At 43.1% G+C, this 11702-nt stretch overlaps 1 protein-coding gene across 1 annotated transcript in view; it reads left to right on the top strand.

Moving 5' to 3' along the window:
- Positions 1 to 4191: 4191 nt before the first annotated feature.
- p2rx5 (purinergic receptor P2X, ligand gated ion channel, 5) overlaps positions 4192 to 11702 on the top strand; it is a 36071-nt gene continuing 28560 nt past the window's right edge. The window contains exon 1 of the mRNA XM_002938242.5: positions 4192 to 4502. Coding sequence (XP_002938288.1) covers positions 4366 to 4502 — 137 coding nt within the window. The 5' untranslated portion in view covers positions 4192 to 4365. The remainder of the gene's footprint in view (positions 4503 to 11702) is intronic.

Here is an 11702-nt window from a genome sequence, read left to right as displayed (position 1 = left end):
TCTATAGCAGCACCCAGAATCATCCCTTTCTATAGCAGCACCCAGAATCATCCCTTTCTATGGCAGCACCCAGAATCATCCCTTTCTATGGCAGCACCCAGAATCATCCCTTTCTATGGCAGCACCCAGAATCATCCCTTTCTATGGCAGCACCCAGAATCATCCCTTTCTATGGCAGCACCCAGAATCATCCCTTTCTATGGCAGCACCCAGAATCATCCCTTTCTATAGCAGCACCCAGAATCATCCCTTTCTATAGCAGCACCCAGAATTGCCCCTTTCAATGGCAGCACCCAGAATTGTCCCTTTCTATAGCAGCACCCAGAATCCTCCCTTTCTATAGCAGCGCCCATAATCCTCCCTTTCTATAGCAGCGCCCAGAATCCTCCCTTTCTATAGCAGCACCCAGAATCCTCCCTTTCTATAGCAGCACCCAGAATCCTCCCTTTCTATAGCAGCACCCAGAATCATCCCTTTCTATAGCTGCGCCCAGAATCATCCCTTTCTATAGCAGCGCCCAGAATCCTCCCTTTCTATAGCAGCACCCAGAATCCTCCCTTTCTATAGCAGCACCCAGAATCCTCCCTTTCTAGAGCAGCGCCCAGAATCATCCCTTTCTATAGCTGCGCCCAGAATCATCCCTTTCTATAGCAGCGCCCAGAATCATCCCTTTCTATAGCAGCACCCAGAATCCTCCCTTTCTATAGCAGCGCCCAGAATCGTCCCTTTCTATAGCAGCACCCAGAATCATCCCTTTCTATAGCAGCGCCCAGAATCGTCCCTTTCTATAGCAGCACCCAGAATCCTCCCTTTCTATAGCAGCACCCAGAATCCTCCCTTTCTATAGCAGCACCAAGAATCCTCCCTTTCTATAGCAGCACCCAGAATCCTCCCTTTCTATAGCAGCGCCCAGAATCGTCCCTTTCTATAGCAGCGCCCAGAATCCTCCCTTTATATAGCAGCACCAAGAATCCTTCCTTTCTATAGCAGCGCCCAGAATCGTCCCTTTCTATAGCAGCACCCAGAATCCTCCCTTTCTATAGCAGCACCCAGAATCCTCCCTTTCTATAGCAGCACCCAGAATCCTTCCTTTCTATAGCAGCGCCCAGAATCGTCCCTTTCTATAGCAGCGCCCAGAATCCTCCCTTTATATAGCAGCACCAAGAATCCTTCCTTTCTATAGCAGCACCTAGAATCCTCCCTTTCTATAGCAGCGCCCAGAATCATCCCTTTCTATAGCAGCGCCCAGAATCCTCCCTTTCTATAGCAGCGCCCAGAATCGTCCCTTTCTATAGCAGCACCCAGAATCCTCCCTTTCTATAGCAGCGCCCAGAATCTTCCCTTTCTATAGCAGTGCCCAGAATTATCCCTTTTTATAGCAGTGCCCAGAATCCTCCCTTTCTATAGCAGCGCCCAGAATCGTCCCTTTCTATAGCAGCGCCCAGAATCCTCCCTTTCTATAGCAGCGCCCAGAATCGTCCCTTTCTATAGCAGCACCCAGAATCCTCCCTTTCTATAGCAGCACCCAGAATCCTCCCTTTCTATAGCAGCACCAAGAATCCTCCCTTTCTATAGCAGCACCCAGAATCCTCCCTTTCTATAGCAGCGCCCAGAATCGTCCCTTTCTATAGCAGCGCCCAGAATCCTCCCTTTATATAGCAGCACCAAGAATCCTTCCTTTCTATAGCAGCGCCCAGAATCGTCCCTTTCTATAGCAGCACCCAGAATCCTCCCTTTCTATAGCAGCACCCAGAATCCTCCCTTTCTATAGCAGCACCCAGAATCCTTCCTTTCTATAGCAGCGCCCAGAATCGTCCCTTTCTATAGCAGCGCCCAGAATCCTCCCTTTATATAGCAGCACCAAGAATCCTTCCTTTCTATAGCAGCACCTAGAATCCTCCCTTTCTATAGCAGCGCCCAGAATCATCCCTTTCTATAGCAGCGCCCAGAATCCTCCCTTTCTATAGCAGCACCCAGAATCCTCCCTTTCTATAGCAGCGCCCAGAATCTTCCCTTTCTATAGCAGTGCCCAGAATTATCCCTTTTTATAGCAGTGCCCAGAACCGTTCCTATAGCCAGCCATTACAAGGAGTGTGCAAGTCAGCGTTTAAAGCCTGTGCTTTAGGCAGTGACATATACATATAAACATATGCACTGACTCTGCATATCCCTGATGTATCAGGTGGCTCTAAGGAAATGCTATACCTGTAAAATGATCATACATATGTATTGCATTAAAGGGGAAGCAACACAAGAAAGCATTATCTAAAGTACCCAAAAGCATTTAAAGTTCTTTTTTTTAATTGTGCAACCAGCTGCCATATAATAACACAATCGTTAACCAGTTAGAGCAGCAGCCGACCTTAAAATTGACAATTAGCAGGTAACAACTGTTTGTCCCCAATTCACATGCCTGCCATATTGCCATGCAGATTGCACCATTACATAGTACTGGAAAACTGCAAAGCATTGTTGCAAAATAGAAATCTTGTTAGGGTTTTTAAGGGTGCTGAGCTTGGCTATATTCTTTAATCCTTCTGTATTTGGATTCGGTTTGATATTCTGCAAATCCTTTACAAAGCATTCAGGGTTCGGGCAAATCCAAAAATAGTGGATTCGGTGATCAAAGGGGGGAGAAAAAAAAAATATATATATATCAATAAGCATTGGCCCCTTTTACAAAGGGCATTCCCTGATGTCGAGGAATTTAAGGTTCCACCTTTGTTATTTTATAGGCGCCCCCGTAATCTGCGTGACAGATTGGTGAGAGCTGATCTGGGTACCAAACATAGTGATCCACAGAGTTTATTAATGCCCCTAAAGAATGGGATTTACCCTTGTGGTAGGTGTAACCAGTGCTCAAGTGTAATACGCACAGATTCTTTCACTCATCCCTACTCCGGTCGCAAGTTTGCTATTAAAGGTCACTATACTGTATGTTGTATATTACATAGTACTTTCTATACTGCTAAAAGCGTTAGAGTAGCAGTTTCTGATCCTGTAATGGCTGTTAATGAAGCACTGCTACACCATGCTCATTCCTCAGCTCCCAACAGGAACCAGTGACTAAAGTCTCTTAAAGGCAAGGTTTGCAACACTTAACAGCCCATTAGATTTTTTAGTGCAGATTTTCTGCTTCCAGAATGCCCATACCCGCATCCTCCACCATATGTAAGCTAGCTGCCCTCAGGTTGCTACCAACACATATCTGGTGAGTTCCCTCACTACATTGAGCCCCTTGTACCTCCAAATATTTGAAAAACGCAAAGAGGGACAAAAAGAAATGCTGCGGTGGACATTTTTTTACCACACCCATTTTGTGAGCACAACCACTTGGCAGATATCAACGAAAAAAAAAAACCATGAGAGTCCGCATTTCACAGCTATCTATCCAAAAAAACCATGAGAGTCCGCATTTCCCAGATATCTTCCGCGTCTGCCTGTACCCAAGCAGGAACAGTGCTTCTGCGTGCGGGCAAGGTAGGAGGCTAGTGCCAGCAAAGAGGCTGATTCTCGGCCTGCGTTTTTCCACAGATTGAGAATCAGCCCCGTGTGGCATTAGCCTAAAGTAAACTTTTAAGGGGTTATGTAAAAAAAAGGCACTAGGTTTGCCCAGGAGCAGTGACACATAGCAACCAATCAACAGGTAGCATTTACTGGTCACCTGTTTGAAAGCAAGCATCTTATTGGTTGGCGTGGGTTGCTGCTCCTGGGTAAACTTAGTGCCTTTAATTTCATATGGGGGCATATATGTCCTATTCTTAGCAACTTTGCAGCTGGTTTTTAATATTTATTTTTGTTATAGTTTTTTTCAGTTTGCCTTCTTCTTCTGAATCTTTCCAACTTTCAGTTGGGGGGGGGGGTCACTGACCCCAACAGCCAAAAAAAACTATTGCTCTATAAGGCTATAATTTCAACCCTGGCAACCAGATAACTTTTGAAATTCCAAATTGGAGAGTCTCTAAACAAAATGTGAAATAATTAATGAAACAAAAATGTTACAAAATGAAGACTAATTGCAAATTCTCTTAGAATATTACTCTCACAAGTACAGACGCTGCAGTATAATTATCCTGTCCCTATTGCACCTTCCATCGAAACAAGGTTGGACTAAGCACAGGGATCCAGTGAGCACTGCAGTACATTGCACTGAGCAGACATCTGGAAGTCATGGTTGGGCTCTGGTACCATAGGCTGGGTCCCAGTCCCAGGTCCCTGCTGTCCCCAAGCAGCTGCCAGTAGGGCAGTGAGAGGGACTAAGGAATTGACAGCTGCTCATGTTTCAGGGCAGAGCACGTGTGTCTGTCTCAGAGCTGCATTCCCTTCCCCGGCTTCTTCTGCTCTGCTGCAATGTGAGCGGGGAGAATGGGGCAGGTCGCTTGGAAAGGCTTGTTCCTGTCTTTCTTTGACTATAAGACTGAAAAATATGTCATAGCCAAGAACAAAAAGGTGGGGATTTTATTCCGGGTTGTACAGCTGTCAATTCTGGCTTATCTAGTAGGGTAAGGACTCTTCTCTTTTATGTATCATTTATATTGTGCTGGTTTGTCTGGGCTCTGAGCACTTGTCAGGTCCTGTATCGTCTGTCTGCAGTGCAATGACTGTTCATAGGCAAGCCATAGGTACAATGTGCTTACTGTATATACTGTATATAATGTAGGGAGGCTGGGAACAGGAGAGAAAAGTCTGCTTTATTGTGTCATTTTTGTTCTTTCTGAATGTGGGTAACTATGGAAAGAAACAATTTCTTTCTCTCTTTATATATATATCTGTCCTCTTGACTTTATAAATAGCCTGTAAACATCAGCCAGTCTGTTATGTAATAATCTTATACAAGTGTTTTTACATCTGTGTGTATCTAAATGTTTTTATATGTATAATCTATAGGTCTTAAAATCAGTGAGTTGGGTAATTTAATAAAAAGTATTTGCCTTGCATTGGCCATGTGAGTTATAGGTAAGGTACGTCAGCTAGTGTTACCATGCTCTTTCTTGCTGATTGATTTTATACATATAAACTGAACTCTTTCAGGTTCATTTACTTAGAGAATGCTAATTGCATTATAATGGTGCATGCTGGCACTTTTTTTATCCAAAGTGCAACATATAGCAGAACTGGGGTTGCTTCAGTTAATGAATTGCACACGATTGAAACTTATGTGCTAAGGTAGGCACTGCCATTGTATTGGCACAGAGAGCAGGAAGGAGCCCTTTGTCCTATTGGTTGTATCCTGCCCTCACTTATTGTATGCAAGTGGCCCCAGCATATATTTCCATATAGATTTATATGGGTAAGGTAACTACTTCTTGTTTGTATTTATTTTGTTTCTACTTGTATTTTGCTCCTTTTGTACAAAAGGAGCGAAATACAATAAATACCAATAATACTAGTAACATCAGCACTGTAATACTATTATATAATATCTTTTTAATTTACCATAAGGGGCACTTTAACATTTGACCCTTGGATGGCAGAAATGCAGAATGGGGGTGGGGTGGCAGATACACTTTAAACATTTTTCTTGCAACATTACGTGACAGGTGCTCTGACAGGTTTGTTTGCATGTCTGTGTGGGTGTTAGATGGGGGGACACAAGTGCTATAATATGTAAAGCAGACCTTGTGACTGCTGGGGGCCCAGGAGTATAGAGGGGCCAAGTGGGGCTGATTGCAGTATATGTGCAATAGCTCATTGACCCAAGGTTTTGGGGGTGCTGAAAGGATAAAAGGGACAGTTCACCTTTAAATTATTTTTCCGTTTGATGTAGGCAGTGATATCGTGAGACAATATGCAATTGGTCTTCATTTTTTATTTTTGTGGTTGTTGAATTATTTAGCTTTTTGTATTCAGCTCTTCAGTTTGGGATTTTAGCAGCTATCTGGTCAATAGGGTCCACTTTACTCTAACAACCAGCTTATGGATATGAATTGGAGAGGGCCTGAACAGAACCCCGAATAGAACTCCAGCTGCCAGGGTCACTGACCCCCATAATAATTAAAAAACTGTAAAAAAATAGAAAATGAATATCAGTTGAAAAGTTGCTAAGAACAGGACATTTTACAGGTATGGGATCCCTTATCTGTAAACCCATTATCCAGAAAGCTCCGTATTACGGAAAGCCTGTCTCCCATAGACTCAATTTTAATCAAATAATTCAGAATTTTTCTCTGTAATAATAAAACAGTACCATGTAATTGATCCCAACTAACATATAATTACCCCTTACTGGGGGCAGAACAGTCCTATTGGGTTTAATTACTTTTTTATTGTTTTTTTAGTAGACTTAAGGTATGGAGATCCAAATTACGGAAAGACCCCTTATCCGGAATACCCTTGGTCCTGAGAATTCTGGATAACGGGTCCTATACCTGTACAACATGCATACAACATACAATAAAAGTTACCATAAAGGTGAATTACCCCTTTAAAAAAACATTATTCCTATGATTAAGTACTCATCTAGGTATGTGTTTTTAGGTTATTTTTGTATTGTGCATGGCTATAATAAACTAAAATGCTTTTACTTTAAATTGAGCTGCTTTAAAAACCCTAGGTGAAAAAAGGCAACATTTATAATCGCACCCCCAAGTATGGGCATTCAAAAATAGATGGATAGTGCTGCAGTTTATTAAGATTCTTGCATCCAGACACGCGTCTGCACTTCCACATATACCTGTAGGTTCATTTCTGGATGAAAGGTATATTCGCGGCCTGTAAATCTCACTTCTAAACGTTGTGTAAACTAAAATGGGTGGGTGCAGCCCTGGGAACATTCACTGCCTGTTTAACTCTCTCATTTCACTTCTCTATCCTAGCATGAAAGTTTCTCAAAATTTAAAGAGATATTGACACATATAAAAAGATACACTTATGTCCCTTGGACCCAGTTTCCTGCAATTACATTTTTTGTTTGTTAAATACTAAAGATGTTTGCTGGTACATTCATCAGAACTTCCCTGTCCAACTAGACCAGGGATCCCCAACCATTGGCTCAGGGGCAACATGTTGCTCCCCAACCCCTTGGATGTTGCTCTCAGTGCCCCCAAACCAGGGAGTTATTTTTGAATTCCTGACTTGGGGGCAAGTTTTGGTTGAATAAAAACAAGATTTCCTACCAAATAAAGCCCCCTGTAAGCTGATAGTGTGCATAGAGGCTGCCTAATAGCCAATCACAGCCCTTATTTGGCACCTCCATGAACATTATGGTGCTTGTGTTGCTCTACAAGTCTTTTTACATTTGACTGTGGCTCACAAGTAAGAAAGGTTGGGGATCCCTGAACTAGACAAATAGAATCACGTGCTGCCTACCTGTAAAGGAGAATGAGGAAAGCGACAAAACGTCAGTGAATTGAGCTTAGAGGCTCTGGTGGCCATAGAAATTATTTGTTTTTACAAAGAAAGTTTCCACCCAAGCAATGATATGGCTGTTATTTTTTTTTATATCTATCAGTATTTAGTCAGTTAGTTTCCCTATAAACATACTCTGTATAAAGCTGTGCTATATAAATAAAGACTAATACTATGGTCATCAAGCAGCAATAACACATACAAATGCATGTTCTTTACTGACAGGTTTATCAAAGCTCAGGTTAGTAAATAATTATTATACAAGTATGAGACCTATTATCCAGAATGCTTGCAATCTGGGGTTTTCCCAGATAAGGGATCTTTCCATAATTTGGATCTCTGCTAAAAAAAAACCAATTTAAACATTAAATAAACCCAATAGGATTATTTTGCCTCCAATATGGATTAATTATATCTTAGTTGGGATCAAGTACAAGCTCGTTTTATTATTACAGAGAAAAAATGTAATCATTTTTAAAAATGTGAATTATTTGATTAGATGGAGTCTATGGGAGATAACCTTTCCACAATTTGGATCTTTTTGGATAATGGGTTTCCAGATAATGGATCCCATACCTGTATTACCATGCTTTTAGTGTATATTGAAACAGCTGCACATTTAAATACTCAGAAAAATGAAAAAAGGAAACACTTTTAAGAAAAATTCCACGTTAATTTTGAGACAGATAGCATTTCAGCTTCTATAGGAGCTAACAGCCTATAGCTGCAATGGGATAATAGCCTCTGGGAAGGGACTGTGGCTGTGGGATAGCAGGTATAGTAGGGAGAGATGGTGCCTATAGTAGCAGGGGGATAATAGCCTCTGGGAAGGGACTGGGGCTGTGGGATAGCAGGTATAGTAGGGAGAGATGGTGCCTATAGTAGCAGTGGGGGGATAATAGCCTCTGGGAAGGGACTGTGGCTGTGGGATAGCAGGTATAGTAGGGAGAGATGGTGCCTATAGTAGCAGTGGGGATAATAGCCTCTGGGAAGGGACTGTGGCTGTGGGATAGCAGGTATAGTAGGGAGAGATGGTGCCTATAGTAGCAGGGGGATAATAGCCTCTGGGAAGGGACTGTGGCTGTGGGATAGCAGGTATAGTAGGGAGAGATGGTGCCTATAGTAGCAGTGGGAGGATAATAGCCTCTGGGAAGGGACTGTGGCTGTGGGATAGCAGGTATAGTAGGGAGTGATGGTGCCTATATTAGCAGTGGGGGGATAATAGTCTCTGGGAAGGGACTGTGGCTGTGGGATAGCAGGTATAGTAGGGAGAGATGGTGCCTATAGTAGCAGTGGGGGGATAATACCCCCTGGGAAGGGACTGGGGCTGTGGGATAGCAGGTATAGTAGGGAGAGATGGTGCCTATAGTAGCAGTGGGATAATAGCCTCTGGGAATGGTCTACTAAAAATGGTAGTAGATGATCTACTAAAAAGTCAAAGGAGTGTGTCATTTGAGGCAAGCTGTATGACTCCTCTCATGTCTGAAAACTCTGTGATACATAAACATTGCCTATTAATAGGGTATATTCCATTTTAATACCATCCTATTTGCCCTCTTGTCAGTTAGGTTATAAAACATCTGGAATAAGATTTTAATGGTCTTGAGGGCTCCTCAAGACCATTTCTTTTTACACAAGGGTTACAACATTTCCCTGCCTATCCTGTTACTATTATTAAGCATGTTGGTGTGTTTATAGGGCTGCATGTTTAACATAGTTACCAAGGCTGAGTGGAAAGCACACACAGTCTATCTGTAGCTTCAACCCCACTTTCATTTGTTTGTGCCAGTCCTCCCTTAAGAGAGTCCAGCATGTAGTCCTCCAGTTGCTACACCCCGTCTCCCATCAGTACAATCCACTGACAACCAAAGAGAACCGTGCCAGAAGGCTGACCATCCCCTGCTAAATGTGTCACCTCAGAATCCCGTGGGCTCTATGATAGCTTAAAGCAGCAGGCCAAAGCGTAACCTAACTTCAAGCACAGACTCAGATTACTAGTGAATTTCTTATACATGATAAATGATAACAAAAACTCATCTCAGGGTGTCATGAACTATAAGGGTAAGACACAAGGGACAATTAGTCACTGCATATTTTAAAAAGTCAATTGCGATGACTTATTGCGGCAGCTTTCCGCCATACTGTATGCTACTTTATAAGTGTGCTACCTGGCACTAGAGGATGATGCCAAAGGCAGAACTTTCTCTTCTAACTAATCATTGAGACAGGATATAAATTTGCTCTAAGCAGCTAAGCACGGAAGAATGAGAGTGGGCGAGCCGCGCAGGAACGGAAGGACTGGGCCTGAGCCAAAAAGCAAGAGAGAAAATAGTCATAGGCTGTTAGGGCATTACATGCTGAAAAACACATAGGGACATCTAGGGAAGAACCAGGTTCCTTAAACATCAATAAATATGGCCAAAAACTAATATGTGCCTTCTGCTTTGTCAGGCAGTTTCATTTTGACCTTGCCCAGCTATCTGCATAAGTTTGGCACCTCAGAGATGGCATTTCACATACTGTACCTCTCAGATAACAGTCCGTCTATCCATCTGACAACCTTATCTGCAGATGAATGAATCAATCATAGGTTCAGTGAGATGAACTACAACTCACCCCAAACAAACAGAACAGAACAGTGCTATTTAGACATTTCTGTGTATGCTCAAATCCCATAGGGCCTTATTAACTAACGTACATGCAACTGGTATGCACTAACACATGAGCTAGTTTGCACACTTTAATAGTGCTTGTTGTACCTATTAATGGGAAGGAGGCACAATGGAACCTTTTACTTTACACACACCATTGTTAAGTACAGGGCCCTGTTGGTTCAAATAACCTGCACTGTGTTTGATTGCAGCCCTAAAAACATTTGCCATCCAAGGTGCAGGTAATTTCCTATGGCTTGCCTTTGTGATGCCCAGAATGTCCAGATATATCCAGATTGCCACCTGCACATCACTAACTGAGGCAAGTGTTGCTCCTTTATTGCAACAAAAGTTGTGTCTTGTAGCATATGTAACACAATGCAGTTACACTGGCATTCAGGGGGAAAATGTTGTACCTTGGACAAAATACATCCTTTCACCTTCAGAATATGGGCTGTAAAAGAGATCTACTTGCTGAGCTGTGATGAACTACTATACTAGTACAAAGAGACCCTCGTCCTTTGTTCTAACTGGCTTTTATTCATATAGCTTGGGTTATAGCTTCCCTCCTTGGGATATAGCTCATCTTCTTGGAATATAGCTCCTCATCCTTGGATATAGCTCCCCTTCCTAGGATATAGCTCCCCTTCCTAGGATATAGCTCCCCTTTCTGAGATATAGCTCTCCTTCTTGGGTTATAGCCTCCCTCCTGGGGATATAGCTCTCCTTCTTGAGATATAGCGCCCCTTCCTGGGATATAGCTCTCCTTCTTGGGTTATAGCTTCCCTCCTGGGGATATTGCTCCCCTTTCTGGGATATAGCTCCCCTTCCTGGGATATAGCTCCCCTTTCTGAGATATAGCTCTCCTTCTTGGGTTATAGCCTCCCTCCTGGGGATATAGCTCTCCTTCTTGGGATATAGCTCCCCTTCCTGGGATATAGCTCCCCTTCCTGGGATATAGCTCTCCTTCTTGGGTTATAGCTTCCCTCCTGGGGATATTGCTCCCCTTCCTGGGATATAGCTCTCCTTCTTGGGATATAGCTCCCCTTTCTGGGATATTGCTACCCTTCCTGAGATATAGCTCTCCTTCTTGGGATATAGCTTCCCTCCTTGGGATATAGCTCCCCTTCCTGGGATAAAGCTCTCCTTCTTGGGATATAGCTTCCCTCCTTGGGATATAGCTTCCCTCCTTGGGATATAGCTCACCTTCCTGGGATATAGCTCTCCTTCTTGGGATATAGCTATCGTTTCTGGGATATTGCTCCCCTTCCTGAGATATAGCTCCACTTCTTGGGTTATAGCTTCCTTCCTGGGGATATAGCTCTCGTTTCTGGGATATTGCTCCCCTTCCTGAGATATAGCTCCACTTCTTGGGTTATAGCTTCCCTCCTTGGGATATAGCTCTCGTTTCTGGGATATTGCTCCCCTTCCTGAGATATAGCTCCCCTTCTTGGGTTATAGCTTTCCTCCTGGGGATATAGCTCCCCTTTCTGGGATATTGCTACCCTTCCTGAGATATAGCTCTCCTTCTTGGGATATAGCTTCCCTCCTTGGGATATAGCTCGCCTTCCTGGGATATAGCTCTCCTTCTTGTGATATAGCTCTCGTTTCTGGGATATTGCTCCCCTTCCTGAGATATAGCTCCACTTCTTGGGTTATAGCTTCCTTCCTGGGGATATAGCACTCGTTTCTGGGATATTGCTC

Source organism: Xenopus tropicalis, chromosome 2, assembly GCF_000004195.4.
Source record: "Xenopus tropicalis strain Nigerian chromosome 2, UCB_Xtro_10.0, whole genome shotgun sequence".
Taxonomy (NCBI): Eukaryota; Metazoa; Chordata; class Amphibia; order Anura; family Pipidae; genus Xenopus; species Xenopus tropicalis.
Note: the sequence above shows the minus strand (reverse complement) of the source record. Positions and strands in the feature narration are given on the sequence as shown.